We start from the raw sequence: 20,744 nt of genomic DNA on the forward strand, positions 1-20,744 counted from the left end.
ATTTTTTTGTCAATTGCTAAGTTATGGTGCCTGTAGCCTACAGTATAGGCATTTACCCTCTGCACTCTTTAAGAGCTCAGCTGTATGGACACAGGGAAGACAGCAGCTCCAGTCATTACTGTAGGCTCTATCCCCATAGACTCAACAAGCAAGGGGCCCTCCAGAGTTCACTCCCCTGGCACAGACCCTCATCGCCCCCTGCTTTGACTGGCAACCTCCATTGTGGCCTTTCCTATGAGCCAGGCAACTCCACTGAATTACAATACTGCCTCTTTAATGTGGCTTTGGCTTGGTTTCTCCTGACCCTGCTCAGCAGTTTGTTTCCAAACCCCATTTCAACTTTTTTCCAAGAGTCTGTCCATAGCTCCATAGCTCACTCCTCATTCCCACAGAATACAGTGATAAGTAGGTACAAATTTGTACATCTGTGAATGATGAAGCGCCACTACATCGAGGTTATAAGCATACTAGTAGGCTCACTGCGGTGTGTGTGTGTTATCATTCGCTGTGTGTGTGTGTGTGTGTGTGTGTGTGTGTGTGTGTGTGTGTGTGTGTGTGTGTGTGTGTGTGTGTGTGTGTGTGTGTGTGTGTGTGTGTGTGTGTGTGTACCTGGTGAACAGTGGGCAGGCAGGAGTTAAGAGACTGGAGCCATGGACTACAAGGTTTTTCACTCTGAGCATTAACAAGGAATAGGCAATAAGTTTCCTTTTTAAACTTGATTAAATCAGTACAATTGGGTGCAGTTAAATAGGTCTGTTTGAGGGCTGTTAAAATGACCTAAACCCTGGTGGAAAATGTTAAGATGGGGGCTGAGGGTACATGTTGTGTTTTATTTTATTCAGTCCTGTCAATTGTTTTTGTAAGATTTCAGTGGTCTGCAGGCAAATGCCAAAGTCCTAGTATGTTTTTTTTAAAGGTTTGGGTGGAATCCTGCTGGGATCTTTCTTGCTGTAGCAGCTCTTTTACTCCATATTATTTTTAATTGCTCCATTTGGTTGGTCGTCCTGACTGGAAGTGTTTGGGCCCCATTAGTGGAGAAGACACTGATTGCAGAACACTGTGAAAATAAAGCACTGTGTCTGGAGTTGGCCACAAAACTACCCTGGTCATGCATTATTCACAATCACTACTATTCACATGGCGTCTCATACTGTACAGTAGGCCCAAAACAACACTGACATGCGCTGTGAACGCACACACTCACGCACAGGGTTTACAATTGCATAATAATATTCAACACACTGACAGGAATTCTTAGCCCTCTTAATATTCATTGTTGAAGCAAAACATCATTATGTTGAATTTATGCACTTGATGTAGACATAAAAGTTCAACTGTTTATCATACGACACATGTAACTGCCAAAATAAAGGAAACGCCAACATAAAGTATCTTAATAGGGTGTTGGACACCACGAGCCTGAACAGCTTCAATGCACCTTGGCAAAGATTCTACAAGTGTCTGGAATTCTATTGGAGGGATGCGACACCATTCTTCCACAAGAAATTATATCATTTGGTGTTTTGTTGATGACGGTGGAAAAGGCCGTCTCAGGCTGCGTTTCAGAATCTCCCATAAGTGTTCAATTAGGTTGAGATCTGGTGACTGAGACGGCCATGGCTAATAGTTGACATCGTTTTCATGCTCATCAAACCATTCAGTGACCACTCGTAGCCAGGGCCGGATTAAGAAATCATAGGCCCTCTGGGCGTTGTTTTTTTTCTTGCCACCTCCCCTCGTCCCCCCTCGTCCACCAAGATGCAATTTGATGCGTGATAAATTTACTGTTGAAGAAAAATACCCTTTATAATAAAGCCAATAACGTTTGCCATGTGGCATAGGCTACAGTTGAGCAGAAGCGTTTTTTTTAGGATTTCTACACATGGGAATCATTTTTGCAGGGTATGAAAAAAATCAGCCTCTTAAAAACACATTTCATGCAATTCTACATCATTTGCATGACAGAAGACATTAGCTGAATCTTTTTTAATACCACACAAATTACCGAAGTGATTGGCTACTCTGACATCACAAAATGAGATCAACCTGGTATTGAATTCAAACAAACAATAGCCCAGGCCAATGAAGCGACACACAGATTGTTATTAGGAGCCAATATATATATATATACTATATATACAGTGTCAGTCAAAGGTTTGGACACACCTACTCATTCAAGGGTTTTTCTTTATTTTTACTATTTTCTACATTGTAGAATAATAGTGAAGACATCAAAACTATGAAATAACACATGGAATCATGTAGTAACCAAAAAAGTGTTTAACAAATGATTAAAAGTAGCCACCCTTTGCCTTGATGACAGCTTGGCATTCTTGATTCTTGGCATTCTCTCAACAAGTTTCATTCCAGTCACCTGGAATGCATTTCAATCCATTTTAGATTAAATCTGTAATGTAACAAAATGTGGAAATGGTCAAGGTGTCTGTATACTTTCCGAAGGCACTGTATGTCTATGGCCACAAAGCAACAAGCTGTAGCCTATGTTTGTCTCGCATGCTGCCCAAACTGCAGTGTTCCTGACTGTAGACATACCTGTAACTGCCAAAATAAAGGAAACACTTGAGTAAACAAGGGATGTTATGGTGTGAGGTGCATTTGCCCGGCATGGTTTAGGTCAACTTGTAGAATCTATGCCAAGGGGCATTGAAGCTGTTCTGGCAGCTTGTGGTGGCGCAACATCCTTTTAAGACACTTTAGTTTCAGGTTTTAATGTCACATGCAGTGAAATGTCTTTCTTGTGAGCTCTAAACCCAACAATACAGTATACAATAACAATGTAATACTAAAAATATCAAGGTAGAACAAAAACACACAATCTATAAAAACAAGAAATAAGAAGAACATGATAAAGTAAGTAAGCATACTATATACAGGGTCAGTTCCAGTACCATATTTACAATGTGCAGGGATACTGGCTTGACAGAGGTAGATATGTTTAGGGGTAAGGTGACAGGGATACTGGCTTGACATAGATAGATATGTTTAGGGGTAAGGTGACAGGGCTACTGGAGTGACAGAGGTAGATATGTTTAGGGGTAAGGTGACAGGGATACTGGAGTGACAGAGGTAGATATGTTTAGGGGTAAGGTGACTAGGCATCAGGATATATGATTAACAGAGTAGCAGCAGCGTACGTTATATGATGATTGTATGTTAGTGGGTGTGTGTAGAGGCAGGATAACTGTATGTGCATATTATGTATGTGTGAGAAAAGGATAGAGTGAGTGTTTTTATGTGTTGGAGTATCAGTGTGTGTAGTGTGTAGGGCCCTGTGAGTGTGCATAGAGACAGTGTAAAAATAAGAATCAAAAACAAGGGTCAACTCAGGTAGTCTGTGCAGCCATTTTGTTAGCTATTCTGTTAGCTATTTAGCAGTCTTATGGCATGTGGATGCTGTTCAGAAGCCTGTTGGTGTCAGACTTGATGCACCGATACCGCTTGCCGTGCAGAAGCAGAGTGAACAGTATTGGGTAGCTGGAATATTTAATTATTTTCCTGGGCCTTCCTTTCTCGCCACCTGATATAGAGTTCCTATGTTGGTGTTTCCTTAATGTTGGCAGATACCTTATATGCTTGTGGTAAAACTTCATTCACTGTTGTTCTTTTATAAACTACAGGCTTGAGCACAGACTCACACAATTGAGCAGTCACATTTATTATGCAGTTCATTTTTAAAATGTGTATTAATCAGCTCCCCAATCAAGGCAGGCAGGGCCGCCCAGTTACCCACGTGGGCCTCTACCTCCTCTCCTCACCCCATCTGAGGATTTTTTTAGGCTGCCTCTTGGGCCCCCCACAGGCCTGGACCCAGGGGCTTCAGCCCTGATAAGCCCCTGCATTAAACCGGCCCTGCTCTTGCCCTGTGGATTGGGGCCTTGCCATGGTAGTCAAAATAATGGCCTGCCCAGCATTTTATTGGCCCTAAGCATGATGGGATGTTAATTTCTTAAATAACTCAGGAACCACACCTGTGTGCAAACACCTGCTTTCAATATACTTAATATCCCTCATTTAATCAAGTGTTTCCATTATTTGGGCAGTTACCTGTACATTGACTGTGATAATCTGCAGTGTACTCAGATGTGAAAATCTAGAGAAACAATGTTTTCTTATTGTCTTCTTTGAATGTCAATGAAAAATATCCGCCATTCATATGTAATCTGAAAATGTTTGCTCTTTTTTTCAGTCCTGGTACCTGGGGAACTAAACAACACAAGGATAAGTGAAAAGGGCAAGGACACGTGGATTTGAGATTCAACACTTTTTGTGGAATTAAGAAAAAGAAAAAAAGAGATGCAAGAGGGAAAATGTGTATATATGCAGTATATATACAGTATGTATATATATATAAATATATGTGTGCATATATATTTATATATGTATATCAACATAAAATGTGCTTCACAACACCTTTTTGGAAAAAAAGACAGAGGGGGAGAGAGTGAGGCCAAGGAGAGAAAGAAGATAGAAAGAGAAGAGGATGTTTGGGCAGCCAAAATGAACTGTGGGGCAGAGACATGACCCCAGTACCCCCATACCCCCCGCTACAGGTGCTGCTTCTTCATATATGCAAAATAAGTATCCTTTATTTTCTTAATCAACAAGAAAGAGAAGAATTCAGTTCCTGTGATCAGACTTTTCCACACTTCTTCTGGGACGGTAATTCTTTTTGAAAGTAGGGAGGGGAGGCTGGTTGCACATGGTCAATAACCTCCCTTTACCTGCAGAAACAAAAGTCTACTTTTCATCAAATTTGATAGACAATCATATAGTTACTTCATTTAAAGGGGGGTTCAAGATTTCCTTTAACACAGTCCATTTTTTGGTCATTTTTTTTATTAACACTGAGCTACAGTGGCTTGCGAAAGTATTCGCCCCCCTTGGCATTTTTCCTATTTTGTTGCCTTCCAACCTGGAATTAAAATGGATTTTGGGGAGGTTTGTATCATTTGATTTACACAACATGGCTACCACTTTGAAGATGCTAAATATTTTTTATTGTGAAACACACAAGAAATAAGACAAAAAAAACAGAAAACTTGAGCGTGCATAACTATTCACCCCCCCCCCAAAGTCAATACTTTGTAGAGCCACCGTTTGCAGTAATTACAGCTGCAAGCCTCCTGGGGTATGTCTATATAAGTTTGGCACATCTAGCCACTGGGATTTTTGCCCATTCTTCAAGGCAAAGCTGCTCCAGCTCCTTCAAGTTGGATGGGTTCCACTGGTATACAGCAATCTTTAAGTCATACCACAGATTTTCAACTGGATTGAGGTCTGGGCTTTGACTAGGCCATTCCAAGACATTTAAATGTTTCCCCTTAAACCCCTCAAGTGTTGCTTTAGCAGTATGATTAGGGTCATTGTGCTGCTGGAAGGTGAACCTCTGTCCCAGTCTCAAATTTCAGGAAGACTGAAACAGGTTTCCCTCAAGAATATCCCTGTATTTAGCGTCATCCATCATTCCTTCAATTCTGACCAGTTTCCCAGTCCCTGCTGATGAAAAACATCCCCACAGCATGATGCTGCCACCACCATGCTTCACTGTGGGGATAGTGTTCTCTGGGTGATGAGAGGTGTTGGGTTTGTGCCAGACATAGTGTTTTTGTTGATGGCCAAAAAGCTCAATTTTAGTCTCATCTGTCCAGAGTACCTTCTTCCATATTTTTGGGGAGTCTCCCACATGCCTTTTGGCGAACACCAAACGTGTTTGCTTATTTTTTAAAACTTTTATTTTTTCTGTCCACTCTTCCATAAAGGCCAGCTCTGTGGAGTGTATGGCTTAAAGTGGTTCTATGGACCGATACTCTAATCTCCGCTGTGGAACTTTGCAGCTCCTTCAGGGTCATCTTTGGTCTCTTTGTTGCCTCTCTGATTAATGACCTCCTTGTCTGGTCTGTGAATTTTGGGGTGCGGCCCTCTCTTGACAGGTTTGTTGAGGTGCCATATTCTTTCCATGTTTTAAATAATGGATTTAATGGTGCTCTGTGGGATGTTGAAAGTTTGGGATATGTTTTTATAACCCAACCCTGATCTGTACTTCTCCACAACTTTGTCCCTGACCTGTTTGGAGAGCTCCTTGGTCTTCATAGTGCTGCTTGCTTGGTGGTGCCCCTTGTTTCATAGCAAAGGGGGTGAATACACATGCACGCACCTCTTTTCATTTTTTTTTTTTCATTTCACTTCACCAATTTGGACTATTTTGGTTATGTTCATTAATGAAATCCAAATAAAAATCCATCTAAATTACAGGTTGTAAATGCAACAAAATAGGAAAAACGCCAAGGGGGATGAATACTTTTGCAATGCACTGTACGTATCTTTTATGAGGCACGGATCAGAAGGATCAGGTTTTAGAGCAGTACAGAGCATCAGGTACTGTAACAGGTGTTTGTAAGTCTTCACAATAACTGAGACACCCTTTTGTGCCTGTCAACTGTTATGTATTTGTGTTGACATTTGTTTGTGTGTGCATACAATTCAGACATAATGAAACCCCCACTCCCTATCCTTGCCCCACTCTTGAGATAATATTGCATAAAGTTTGGATTAATGTAGATAACGGGGGTTTATTCTGCACAGTGACAAAGGAGAACAAAAATAGTTTTGTCACTATTGAGAAAGTATTGGGTGTAGAGGGGAGATGTTTTCTTTATTTTTTTGTGTATTCCATTTAAATTGCGTTGGACATTACAGGCATTGCACTACTATAATTAATGCATTTTTCCTTTTTTAGCAGCTATCTTTTGGCCTATTCATATTAAAATGTTGCAAGTCAAAGGTAGTTTTAGGATTATGTTGTAGAAACTACTATGTTGTGTTCTTTAGGTAGCAGGGTACATGAGCTATGAGTGTTTTCTGTCTTGAGCTATCGATTAGAACAATCCAACCCTACTGTGTTTCAGATATTCTATGCTCTAGTGGAAGTTTCCTTGTGTATGTTGAGGTACAGGGAATCCTGACAGGTTTATGGCATCACACCGTTTTGGATCTCTCTCTACATTCTGTGTATCTACGTCACATCTTTATTCTTTTACTCATGCTGTTTTTATATAATCGAAAAACAAAATGAATTCATGATTGTCTTTTGTACAGCAGATCACAGACTTTAGATGAGTCGATGAGATCATTAGAAGCGTGGCTGTAAAGGTAACCATTGATAGTGCCACCATTGGCCCAAGACCTAATGGTTTCTATGCCAATGGCACTGCATGATTCCATGTGTGCACATGGCAGAATTCTGGCTCATTGAGAAGGAGCAACTGACTGGCCAGCAGTGTCCATTACCAGTCTATTTAGTAAGACCTATCTTTAGAGGTTTTGTCCCTGGGTCTCATTTGCTGATGCAATGCAAAGTTTGTAACAACAGACAATGTTGCAGCATGTTTTTGGATGAATGCAGAATTCATCTTTATAAATAGAAAACAACATCAGGGCTTGAGACTCCTCAATCAAACCCAAATCATATATACAGCCATGAAAAGTGCCTAAGACGTAGCACGGGTTCTTTTCTCCTTTCTTTGTATTTTAGTTTTTGCTTGTATGAAGTACTGCAAGCCTCAATGACTTCTAGGCAGGCAACAGAAGTGGTGAGAGAGAGAGGTGTGACGCACAGAGGGGGAGAATGCATGGAGAGCTCACAGCCCTAACCCGTCTCCAGCCAAATGCACCTTTCTGAGCACATTGATGGTTAGCTGGGGACAAGCCAAGAAAAGACACAACATGAAACCCTGCTATCAGCAATGACATCATGAAACCAACATATCAAAGCACTATATATATATATATATAGAGAGAGAGAGAGAGAGAGAAACTGTTTGTATAGTTCAGATATGGCTCATTTAAAACAGAAACACTTCTAAGGAATAATGTCATACATACTGGTTTCAAAAAGCTAACCTTTAAATACGGCTTTGCAATGGTGTTCCAATTCACATCTGTTATCTATATACAGAATACCTACAATGACTTGTTTTAAAGGTGCTGATATGAAATGACACTGATATATATTCATGCATGGTGCTTTCAAAAGAAAATCATCAGATTCTAGCTCTATTGACCACCATAATGCTGACATGGGTGCATGGCAGAAACTCTTACTACCCTTCTGAAGCTTACCCTCCCCCACAAGCCCCTCCCCCCAAGCCACTCCTCCCTCTAATCTATGGAACAGAGAGTAAATAATACTGATGGGTTCTTACCTTTTTACCTATTCGTTTGGATTTTTTATTCCCTATTGTTAACTTCTATTTTGCACGATATTTTATATAACACATTATGTGCCTTGCCTTTAGTTAAGAACAATAATACATGATAAAAATAATGTAAATTCATTTCTCTTTTTAGTATAACCGGTAACGCTGCAAAAAAGACAAAAAACATTGCTGCATGTTTGACTGCTTGTCATTATCCAGTTTAGATGAATACAATAGTAGATTAAAGTAGTGACAGATTGGATTGTCTTTTCATCCCTTTCCCTTTTGTGGGTATTATAGACTAGTATTATAGACTAGTATTATAGACTAGTATTATAGACTAGTATTATAGACTAGTATTTGTCTTTCCATCACATGGAACCCTTGCTGCATTTGAATCTTGTTAATTTCTTTGTTTTATTAACTCTTGTGGCTTTCCCCTCTCATTATGTCTTCCAGCTTGGTGTAATACAGTATGTGAAATATGCAATTCTCGTTTCCTCTGCTCAGCATTTGCTGAAGATGTATTTTGCCCCTTTTTAAAGCTCTTCTTCAATGATAAAGAATGTGTGGCAAGAATGAGTGAAAATGTGCAATTACTCCAATTCAAGGAGGGGCAACTTTTCTCCATGCTAGCAAACACAGCTGATTAAACAAATTGTATTTTAATCTGAAGATCATGATTAGTTGATTATTGGAGTCAGAGGACTGGAGTTGCTCATCCCAGCTCCAATTCAAGATGTTGATTTTTGCCTATTTGATTTGGTTGATTAACTCTGCAACTGGAGGTCAGGGCTAGAGAGGGTAGAGAGCGGTGAAGGTTGTGTTGTAGGTGACCAGTGATCAGGCTCCTAGCATGGAATAGAGATTTAAAGCACTGAGCTGGGCTCACATTTCCTCCAGCACCATGGCTACTTCTGCCCCTGCAGACATTATTTTTGGCACCAGATGACCAGAGCTGAATATGGGGTACATTTGTTCCCCCTATTTTCTTACATTACATCCTATGAATCCCCTATACGCAGAAAGGCAAATCCAAGCACTTTAATATCTGTTCAAACGGGAACATCACAAAATAATTCATCTCTATACATATATTAAGCCAAGGGAAATTACTAATTTGGAATTGTTTAAGGATAAAGCTGAAGTTTCAGAGACAAATTCTTTACATGGAATGCTAACTGTGTTATTACGTAATGTGTCAATGGTGAGCAGTGCACAGTGCTTCACATCTCTCTTTTTGTGTTTGTGTTTTATGTATGAGAGAAAGCGTTTGTGTGTGTGTGTGTGTGTGTGTGTGTGTGTGTGTGTGTGTGTGTGTGTGTGTGTGTGTGTGTGTGTGTGTGTGTGTGTGTGTGTGTGTGTGCGCGCATGCGTGTGTGTGTGTGTGTGTGTGTGTGTGTGTGTGTGTGTGTGTGTGTGTGTGTGTGTGTGTGTGTGTGTGTGTGTGTGTGTGTGTGTGTGTGTGTGTGTGTGTGCGCGCGCATGCGTGTGTGTGTGTGTGCGTGTAAATGTTTGTGTGTGTGTGTTTGGCTAGGTAGCCTCACCTACCATAGTACTTTGTTGGTTCTCAGATTGCACATACATAAATCACCTGATAGCAAAGAGAGAGAGAGAGAGAGAGAGAGAGAGACTATTTGGTGTGTTCAAAAATGCTAATTTAGGAAGACTGAAAATCAAAGAGAGCAAAAAAAGGGTTATTAATGCACTACTAGATAGAATTGTCTGAGGGGAGTAGAAATGTGTGACAAACTAGTGCTGTGAGATGCAATAATGACATGAAAAATTCCCCTCCCCAATTGTATACCTTGATCAGTAATCTGTGACTTAGATGAAGGTTTTTGCATCTCACTGCATTTCCATGGGGTTAGGGGGTCAAATTATTTCACTGCGAATATGCACACTACCTGGATTGGTTTGAAATGAAATGATCAAAATCAGTAAAATAAAGTTTCATAACACTGGCTACAATCGAATGTTAAGCTTTATGTACCACGTGTAGATTATTATTTAGATGGTGAGTAAGTGCGTAGTTTCATTTTGAGGTCCTCCACATTTAGGTCCATTGTGTGGAATCTACAAATCCACTTTATGTTGTATTGAATATTAGCCCTGTACTTCAGAATTATCAACTGACCTAGTCAGAATCACGGTATTAGAGAATGAAAACAACACAAAATCTCTTCATAGCTGACTTGCTGATTTAAAAATATATCTGTTTTACTGAAAGATGCCAAGATGCTTCATTAGTTGTTGTTTTTTAAAATTTAGATGGTAGATGATAATTTATCATTTCTTACTACGTAGTGTAATGGGAGTATATTGAACAAGAGAGGATATTGTGTATTTTTTCAGCAGGGTCAGAAAAGGCCATGTAAAAGTTTGTTATGCAGTGTACAGTATTGTTTCTGTAATGGATATCGCAATGCTGGTAGCTATTAACATTTTGCTGCAAGCAATTGAGAATTGAAGAAAAATGTCAGAACAAGAGGTATTGTTTACATGCCCGTCTTAAGATCTTGGTGATGACGGTTTATGTGTCCCGGTCCACAGTCCCAGGTTGAAGTGGAGTGCTGTAGCAAAGGCATTCCATCAAATCCATACGATCCTCAAGCTAAACCAAATGCTGCGATCATTCAGCAAGCAATTTGATATTTGTTAAACAGGTCATGTGTTGAGGCAAGAGTCTGCTCCTGATCAAAGAACGCCCACATTATGGGTTGTGTGTGACTTGTCTGTGTCCCTGGGGTCTTTCATTCATCCAACAAGGAAAAGACTAACTGATGTGTTAACCATACACAACACCGTACAGTCAATGATCTATCTATATGGAGCCCAAGGCCCAAGGCCCATCAAGTCACAATATTCTCCTTCTAGTTTTCAGCACAAAGTCCAATTACTGCTGTAGTATCTGAGGGCTCCAAAGTGCTAATGTTTGATAGCTCTGAAGAATTCTGAAGCTTACTGTATGTCAACTTATTAGGCATTTCAAAATACTACATTTCTACGTTTTCAATACAATTAGTGGAAATAGATCAATTATCCTCTGTAAAGTTCCCCTCTGGTTCTAACTGTACAGTAGCAGCAGACGCTGGAGCCTCATGACATTTCCTGTGAAGATTTGCACTGCTCCACACTCACCTCTCCAGTTCAGTTTACCCTCCAGCCTGGGTCTGACTGGGACACATAGGGACAGGGGTCTGACGCCACCATAGTCTAGCCAGCACAGTGGTTCTACAATAGGTGTTCAGCACACAGTCTTCTTATTTCATTTGCTTTTTGTAACTAAACACAGCTATACAGAATATTGTTATGACACCGACAGAGACTTTTGTTTTTAGAGCAGGGTGCTACCCCCCAACACTTTTTAAAGTGACCACAGGTGATGGTTGAACTTACTCTGAAAGACATTAATATGCATTCAATACTGACACATTTAAAATATGATCTTATTTTATTTCAAAACCCTTACTAATGTTTTTGTAGTAATTATTGTGATTATTGTAGGATTGTTACATTTTGGACTCATTATCCTATGTATAAATGCTTACAGTATATCAATGAGAATGAAAAAGACAAAATGTATATAAAAAACGTTTTTTCTGTATTGTATAAGAAAGTACATGTTTATGTTGTGTGTTTAAATTTAGTTGTCTTAAGTTGTGGCCAAGCCACAAAATATAATAATTACTTCTTAAGGATCTGCTATGGTTGGTGTGAGCTCACCACCGATTGCTGCATGCCTTTTTAAAGAAGGTACCTGTATTTGATTTTATCAATCCTGAAACCTGGACAGTAATTTCAGCATCACTTGTTGTCATTTTAAACAGAGACAAAACCTTCAGTAAGCCTCAAGGGGATATGCAAATTCCATTGCCATTTCTTTTTGCTTTTTCCCCCCACAATTCATCTAACAGTTCTGCATTTCTGTTTTTGAACTGTTGTCGTGCTTCAAAGAACTCACACACTTTCCTTCTATTTGGACGATTGCACTAGATAAACTGGTATTGACTATTTTGTTTGAGGAAACTTTTAAAGATGTACTTCTCTGGAAATCTTTCTGAAGCTCAACCTTTGATGTATAGGAATGCTGATTGTGTGAGAGAGACGGAGCGAGAAAGTGAGAAAACAGCTGCTTGTAACAAGCTAAGAATATTATTCCCCGTGTGCCCCTTTCGTCGTTTATAGTTAGAGAACTCACTGAGCGCATCACTTCAAAGTCCACCCAGGTGGTACATTTTTGGTTTGTGGGATTCAGGCTTGAAAAGTTATTGGTTCAGTCCTAGACAATCAACGTCAGGGCTGACAGTCGTAATAGTTTTGCCGTAGTCCATACAAGGTGTGGTCAGTGTGTTTGTGTGTGTTTTTGGTCAGGAACGGTGTGCAGATGAAGCACAGTCCTCTGGTGGTGCAGGTGTGAGGCCCAACACTGCTCCGAGTGCCTTTCTTCTCGCAGTGAGGCGTTGTTGTGAATGTTACTCTAGTTTTACTCAAGGATGCACTGCTCTGCTCCACCCAGAGACTTGCTATTGATTGATGTGAGGCTGAGGGAGGTGTGTGGTAGCTCATGCTGCAGCTGCAACAGGTATGGGTCCAGAATGACAAGAGAAGTCTTTACACACGGTGCACCACAACCTTGAAGATTAGAATATGGAAAAAGTTAATTTACTATATTGGCCTTTGAATTTCCTTCACGTTTTTTTAACTGATGTAATTTATCGTTATGCAATTGGTACAGTATATAGATTAGAATGATGTAGTTTATTGTGTTCCATGCCGGAACTCTGAATTTCCCCTATGCAATTAAGGGCTGGTATACCCTGTCAGGGTAAACACCTGGGAATCTGATACCTATTAATATGAATTCATAAGTTCGTAGTTACTCTTAGCAACAATCACTATCCAGACAGACTCTTAAGATGATTTATTTACCTAAAATTAGAATTGGCACTGGATTAAAATGGTCCCGTTCGAGTTTCAAGATTATTTCTTCAGAGAGATGAAATACTTAGCAGCACGCCAGTCAAAAGTGTAGAATGACCAGACTTGTATGTTTGTGAGAGTTTTAGGGGATCAGTAGATGGTGAGCCAAGCCATGATCAGTTAGATAAAGGTAGTGGTTTTACTTTTATTGTATTTTGTTTTTCCTATTCCCCTCAATGATCAGTTAGTGGTGTTTTTTTATACAAACTGAGGTAAAATCTCAAACGAGAAGGTGAGCGGTAAACACTCTCCATAATCCTCTTGTTACTGTATGAAGAGACATCAAGCACAGAATAGAGGCCACAACTCTCAGAAAGGTGTCACAATATACTTTTTTTGTGGTGAAATGTGCTTCTGTTCACACAGTGTATAAAGCTAACTGTTATGTTTGGTCTCTATATTTTACTTTCAACAAACCAGCAGGTAAAGCAACACTTACATGTGAATACTGAATACCAAAAATGATTTCAACAAGCAGTGCCTGTCATTTTACTGCTAATTCTTTTTCATTTATTTTCTGCCATTGCCCTTCTCAAGTTCTGATGTACATAGTGTTTGTACTCTAAGCTGCTGGAGGTCATTCTGACGTTGTGTGGGACTGTGTTTAGTGCCTGAGCCCCACTCTCACATTGGCTTCTGCTCATAGCTTTCCACACAAACTGTCCCAATGAGGTCCTACTGTACTCTGCTACAAGGTGAAGGGCACCCACTGGCCAATGGCAATGGCCTTTTGCTATGGAGGTGAAAAGCCATAAAAACCAAGTGCAGTTATGGAGATCTGTTCATGTTATTGATGATCCATATCACAGACTTACTGACATGTCAACACCAAGAAGCCCCACCCACAATAGAGGAAAGAACAAGGCGACATTTTAATGAGGGCTCTTTCTACACAAATCAAATATCTCACTTGGTCTTCAACTGCTTAATGCCGCGATCATGTGCTAGTCAGAACTGGAAAAGCTCTGAACTTGCTAACTTGGTTGAATGCGGCACGTGTATAACTACAACCAGTTAGCAAATCGGACATTTCAGAGCTTCCTAGTTCCGACTAGCACTTGAATGCTGCATAAGTTCACTTGGTGCCCCAACCTTTTCTTGACAATTGGTTTATTTTCATATTTTTCTGGGCCTGTACTGTATGTTGATTCATTCTTTAAGCATGCTGTTTTTCTCAGTGTGATGAAGTTGGTTGGCTGGAGGAGGGAAGAGATCAAGATGTTTCTCAGAGAGAATTGTAATGCAGTGTTAAATTTTAAGATTTTTTTCTTCTCATTATTCTTTACAAATATTACCATAGTAGTTATTCATTAATCACTTGCTTGCTGCACAGACATACACACTTCACACCAGGAAAGAGCATGTGGACATTTAGTTCTGACACATCCGGTGGAATAGGGCAGAGAACAGATTCATAGCACACACGGGTCACTTTGAACTGCTTGTGATTTTATTTTCCTTTTTGAAAACTTTAGTACAAAAGAATCAGCAAAGGTCGGTAATAACTTGTCTGTTAATTATTTGAAATGACTCTCATATAGGAAAACTAAATTTGCCATGTGTTTTTGAACTGGTGTGGGGGAAATGTACAGCTTTACCAATATTTCATTATAACATTGTATTCAGCCATCGCTGTTAGCAAATGCTCATAAATACATTACTGGAAGTGAGTGTGTTTCCCTATGCAAAAAAAGTATACAAAATAATAAACAAGCTATGCTACAACTCAGTGATGTGTCCTTGTTATTTTTATATTTCCATTGTTCATTCAATATAAATGACATTTACAGTACTGTATATGCCTTGTAATTCTGTTTTTCTTTTAAAAACTCATTTTGATAATGAGGAATGACTAGTATGACTAGTCAAATGACTTCATGACTGCTCATTGGAAGCAGCAGTCAGTGTTTTCCTTCTCAACTCAGAGATGTCTGTTGAATGTGAAATCTCATTCATTTAGATTTCTCAATTGAAATCAATATCTATTCTGCTGTAAAACTTGTCCCCGGACCAACAAAAGCATTTGCCTTGGAAGTAATGCACTTTGGAAGCAGTCTTTCCCTGGCTGAAGGTCGAGAGTGGAAGAGGAGCTGTGGGGGGCATCTGGCTGTGTGGAACTGGAAGATACTGTGATAAGAGTTCTAATAGAAGCCAGTGAACTCCAGGGAGTCAGTGATGTGTCTGTGATCTGTGGCCTTGAGGTTTGGAAGCCCAGATAAGGCCAGGGCCGGTTGGCTGACAGAGCAGACACAACCAAGACCTAAAGAGGAGCTAATTATAGCACCTCTGGCTCCTCATAACCCTCCACCCCCCTGGTCTGCCTCATCCCATGCCTCCTGGAACACCTGAACATGGGACATAGAGAGAAAATATTGCCATTTCTTGGATGGTAAAACATGTCAGATTTGAAAATGTAATGATGCATAAAATGGTTACTGCCAAATGCACATATGCGTAAGCATACACAGTCTGTAGACACAACCAGTCCAAGGGACAATATACTTTTGCATTTGACGGAAAAGTTTATTAGCTGACCTTTCAGTGTTTTCCTCAGTCAACCACCTCTGTTAATTTGTCCGAAATAGTTCAAATCTAACTTCTACTTATAATCAATTACTTCTATTAGTCAGTTACCTTGATTTACCTTGCAATTCCCCCTGGTTATTATGACCAATTGCATGAGAAATGTGTGACCATTTATCACCACTACTAAACGTTTGATCTATCTCAAAGTTGTGGCTGTTTGGCAGTTTGATGGTATTACCTTGGCCATAAAATTGTACACTGGCTGCTTTGAAATGGTTCCATGTAAAGTTGTTAGCAGGCACACAGTTTAGTGAGGGTGGCTCGGTGAAACCCCAGACCATTGCTGTATAATAGACACATTAGCAGTCCTGCAGTCTCGTTGTGTTGTTGTGTTTTATCTAACATAAACTGAAGAGGACAAAGCATTGCCCCATCTCTATCCATGCCTCCACCCCTGTCCTTAAAAAAAGGTACTAACAATCGCATGTAAATCACTTGCAACTTATAGCACTTACCTCAGGAGTCCAGCAGAGCAAAGTACTTTAATTCCAGGAGAATAAAAAAAGAAGAGCTGAACAGTTGCGGTTAAGGGTATGTCTTCTGTTAGGCTTGGCTGCAGGATTTGACATATCTGACTCTAATCATTCCTCAAGCCATTACCCTCAATATAGGTTTGTTGGAACCGAGCTTGGAAAAATACAATCTCAGCTTTGGAAAGGAAGTGAAGTTTTATTTCATTTTAATGATTCACAATAAAATAAAAAAAGACCAGCAACACTTTTGTCTAAGGGTGAGTGAGTGCAGAAATGCTTTAATTAAAAGGGATATCGCATACGTTGCATACACACCACAATCAAATAAACATAAGGGAATGTTTGTACAGCACTAACTCATTTTAATGTACACTGAGTCCGATTACTTGAAAGATACTTTTTGAATGTAGAGTGCAATTTAGGACAGGGCCCTTAAGAAATATACGTACAACTTCCCTATGGAAACATAGTGAGTAATGGCTCGAGCAATCCTTCCTCTGCTCTAGCTATCAAGAGCTGGAGACAATCAAATAAAAGAGAACCAGAGGAGAACAGCTCGCACAGAGACAGAAAAGAAGTGGCGCCAAGTGTGAGTAGTGTTTTGAAACTAAGCCATTGAATGAATGACTAATGGGGCGCCTCCCATAGCGACTGAGCCACGAGCTGTAGCTCTTTCATACTGAAATGGCACCATCCACAGATCCAAAGAAAACAAATGCTTCAGAGACCAAGTCAGTTGTTTTTTCAAAGGCCCAACTGCATATAGATGAGGAGAGAAATAATTAAAGCCTGATTCATGAAAACTATAAAATCGTACAAAGGAACGTTTTAATTACACACTGTGCTGCGTAGGACCTGCTACTAAGACAGTTGCCCCAGCCTGTTCACCAAGTATTTACACATCAGCCTGGTGCTTCACTCCTGCAATTATTCTTGGCCTCTTAACTGTTATGACTTCAATTATCAATGTACTGCAGATTTGACAGAGAAATCCCTGGGTGAACTCACTGCTTCTTTGCTGTTGATCCAATGATTTCTTGCAATGATACAAATTATTTTTCTTGTTAGGGTGAAATATAATTTCTTGGTGTCTGTTACTGTACTTGGTGTCAATGTGATGGGGGAATTTGCGCTTCAGATCAGAGATACGTACAGAAAGGGTCCAAAATGAAAACTACAGAGGTTTAGATTGGAATACATATAGAGATTTTTCCATTCTACATTTTTCCTTTTGTCAAAGGATTTCTTTCTACTTTTATTAAAAAAGAGATATCATCGTATAGTCTCTTTCTCAGACTGGATCGATCTAACAGAGATGACCCATATTAAAATGGCAAAACTGCTCATCTGATTCTGAATGTGAGGGGATGAGTGTGTGGCTCTTCTGGCTCCAGAATAAACACAGCCAACAAAAGCACCAACTACTGCCAGGAAATATGAAGATGACGCCGCAGTTGAGCGATTTAACTTCAGATGCAGCATAAAATGTGAAATTTCCACACGTTGTAAAAACAGCCACGTGGAATTTCAAAAAGGGGTATTTTATGCACTTTAAGGAAAATGTGTACGAGCCAACAACCAAATCAATCAAACATACATCAGAAAAACTAAACTAGCCAAAATTGGCAACATAGAAGTCCCATTTTGATAGTAACTGGTTGGAGTAAGTGGAGGATGGTAGCGTGTAGCCGAGTCACAGTTCTGACTTAAGCTAAATCTGCCTAAAAACAGGCAACAAAATGTGACTCTGCAAAGGGTTGTGGATACTTCCTACATCCAATATACATCATGTACAGAAGGTATAGGAGATGGTCCCGCTTTAAATGAAGCTTATAAAGGCTTCATAAATCCTTCATAAACACTACATCTGTTACAAATAATCTATAACCGTATGTTTTATTTTTTTATTTTTTTTATTTCACCTTTATTTAACCAGGTAGTCCAGTGGAGAACAAGTTCTCATTTACAACGGCGACCTGGCCAATATAAAGCAAAGCAGTGCAGCACAAACAACAACACAGAGTTGCACATGGAATAAACAAACATACAGTCAATAATACAGTAGAAAAAAAGTCTATATACAGTGTGTGAAAATGAGGTAGGATACCGGAGGTAAGGCAATAAATAGGCCATAGTGGCGAAATAATTACAATATAGCAATTAAACACTGGAGTGATAAATGTGCAGAAGATGAGTGTACAAGTAGAGATACTGGGGTGCAAAGGAGCAAAAATAAATAAAATAGATAACAGTATGGGGATGAGGTAGTTAGATGGGCTATTTACAGATAGGCTATGTACAGGTGCAGTGATCTGTGAGCTGCTCTGGTAGCTGGTGCTTAAAGCTAGTGAGGGAGATATGCTTTATAAAGGGTTCATAAATGTGACATAACCCACTATGTCAAATATAACATAAACCTGTGCTTTACAATGGGTGGAATAAGCACCGCTTATACATCATATTAAATTGAGGCTTCAAAAAGCATTTATAACCTTGTCATGTATCTTGATATTTAACCTTTATTTGACTATGCAAGTCAGTTAAAAACAAATTCTTACTTACAATGACGGCCTACCCCAGACGACACTGGGCCAATTGTGCACCATCCTATGGGACTCCCAATCACGGTCGGTTGTGATACAGCTTGGAATCGAACCAAGGTCTATAGTGACTCCTCTAGCACTGAGATGCAGTACCTTAGACCACTGCGCCACTCGGGAGCCCATTGCAACTCCAGGATAGTGGGACCACCCATACGTACATATTTATTCACACATGACTGTAAGTCACACTGGATAAAATCGTCTTTAAATGTTATGTATTATATTATATTACTCCAAAACATTTCTAGGATGGCCAAACCTCTTTTTCTCTTGGGTGCATAGTCAATATTGGATGTGACAACAACCTTCCCCAAAATGCTGTGCAGCAGGATGACACACACTCTAAAGTGCAGTCATACACAATAAAAAAAAACAATGGTAGGGACTTTTAAAATCTGTTTAAATATTTTGCCTACATCTGTTGTTTTTTCCCCCAAATTACATTTTCTCGGTTTAACTTTAGTTTTTGAGTGTAGTTGCCCTTTAATTCAGTGAGAATGCCCTGAACTGTTGTTTGGTTAGCAGGTTTGCAGTAAGAGCACATATGATGATTATGTATTCCATATAAAGTATTATTCAGAGCCCCATGAAATGGCACCATACAGTATATACATTCTACTGACCCTACTCAGTATTCCCTACAATACTTTTACTGAGGCACCCAGAATAGTTATTGCTCTAAGCCAATGGTTCCCAAACTTCAACCTCCAGCTGCGTACCCCCTCTATAGCACCAGGATATAGCACACTCTCAAATGTTGCTTTTTACCATCATTGTAAGCCTGCCACACACACACTATATGATATGTTTAATAAAGGTAAGTACGTCACGATCGTCGTTGGAAGCATACTCGGACCAACATGCAGCATGATCTGGGTTCCACATCTTTTTATTTAAAGTAAGTGAACCGTACAACAAAAACAATAAAGAAACAACGAAACGTGACTACATGGTGGACATGCACAAAACACAAAATAATATCCCACAAACACAAGTGGGAAAAATGCTACCTAAATATGATCCCCAATTAGAGACAACGATTGCCAGCTGCCTCTAATTGGGAATCATACAAATCACCAACATAGAAAAATAAACTAGAACCCCACATAGAAATATTAAACTAGACTACCCCCCTGTCACGCCCCGACCTAGTCCATCATAAAGAAACAAGGGCTCTCTATGGTCAGGATGTGACAACGAGTTTGAGTTTTTGTCACAACCCGGCACGTGGGAAGTGACAAAGAGCTCTTATAGGACCAGGGCACGAAGAATAATAAACTCAGGAAAAAAAGAAACGTCCCTTTTTCAGGACCCTGTCTTTCAAAGATAATTAGTAAAAATCCAAATAACTTCACAGATCTTCACTGTAAAGGGTTTTAACACGGTTTCCCATGCTTGTTCAATGAACCATAAACAATTAATGAACATGCACCTGTGGAACAGTCGTTAAGACACTAACAGCTTACAGACTGTTGGCAATTAAGATCACAGTTATGAAAACTTAGGACACTAAAGAGGCCTTTCTACTGAATCTGAAAAACACCAAAAGAAAGATGCCCAGAGTCCCTGCTCATCTGCTTGAACATGCCTTAGGCATGCTACAAGGAGAAATGAGGACTGCAGATGTGGCCAGGGCAATAGATTGCAATGTCAGTACTGTGAGACGCTTAAGATAGTGCTACAGGGAGACAGGACGGACAGCTGATTGTCCTCGCAGTGGCAGACCACGTGTAACAACACCTGCAAAGGATCGGTACATCCGAACATCACACCTGCGGGGCAGGTACAGCATGGCAACAACAACTGCCCGAGTTACACCAGGAACGCACAATTCCTCCATCAGTGCTCAGACTGTCCGCAATAGGCTGAGAGAGGCTGGACTG

The 20,744-nt window shown here is 39.9% G+C and overlaps 1 protein-coding gene across 7 annotated transcripts in view; it reads left to right on the forward strand.

Moving 5' to 3' along the window:
- Positions 1-4,973, forward strand: part of LOC112243585 (nuclear factor I/C) — a 127,335-nt gene extending 122,362 nt beyond the window's left edge. For all 7 annotated transcript variants that reach the window (XM_042310820.1, XM_042310771.1, XM_042310894.1 and 4 more), the window contains one exon: positions 4,208-4,973. In XM_042310820.1, the coding sequence (XP_042166754.1) occupies positions 4,208-4,228 (21 nt within the window). In that variant the 3' untranslated portion in view covers positions 4,229-4,973. The remainder of the gene's footprint in view (positions 1-4,207) is intronic.
- Positions 4,974-20,744: the final 15,771 nt, after the last annotated feature.

This window comes from Oncorhynchus tshawytscha, linkage group LG01 (assembly GCF_018296145.1).
Source record: "Oncorhynchus tshawytscha isolate Ot180627B linkage group LG01, Otsh_v2.0, whole genome shotgun sequence".
Lineage (NCBI taxonomy): Eukaryota > Metazoa > Chordata > Actinopteri > Salmoniformes > Salmonidae > Oncorhynchus > Oncorhynchus tshawytscha.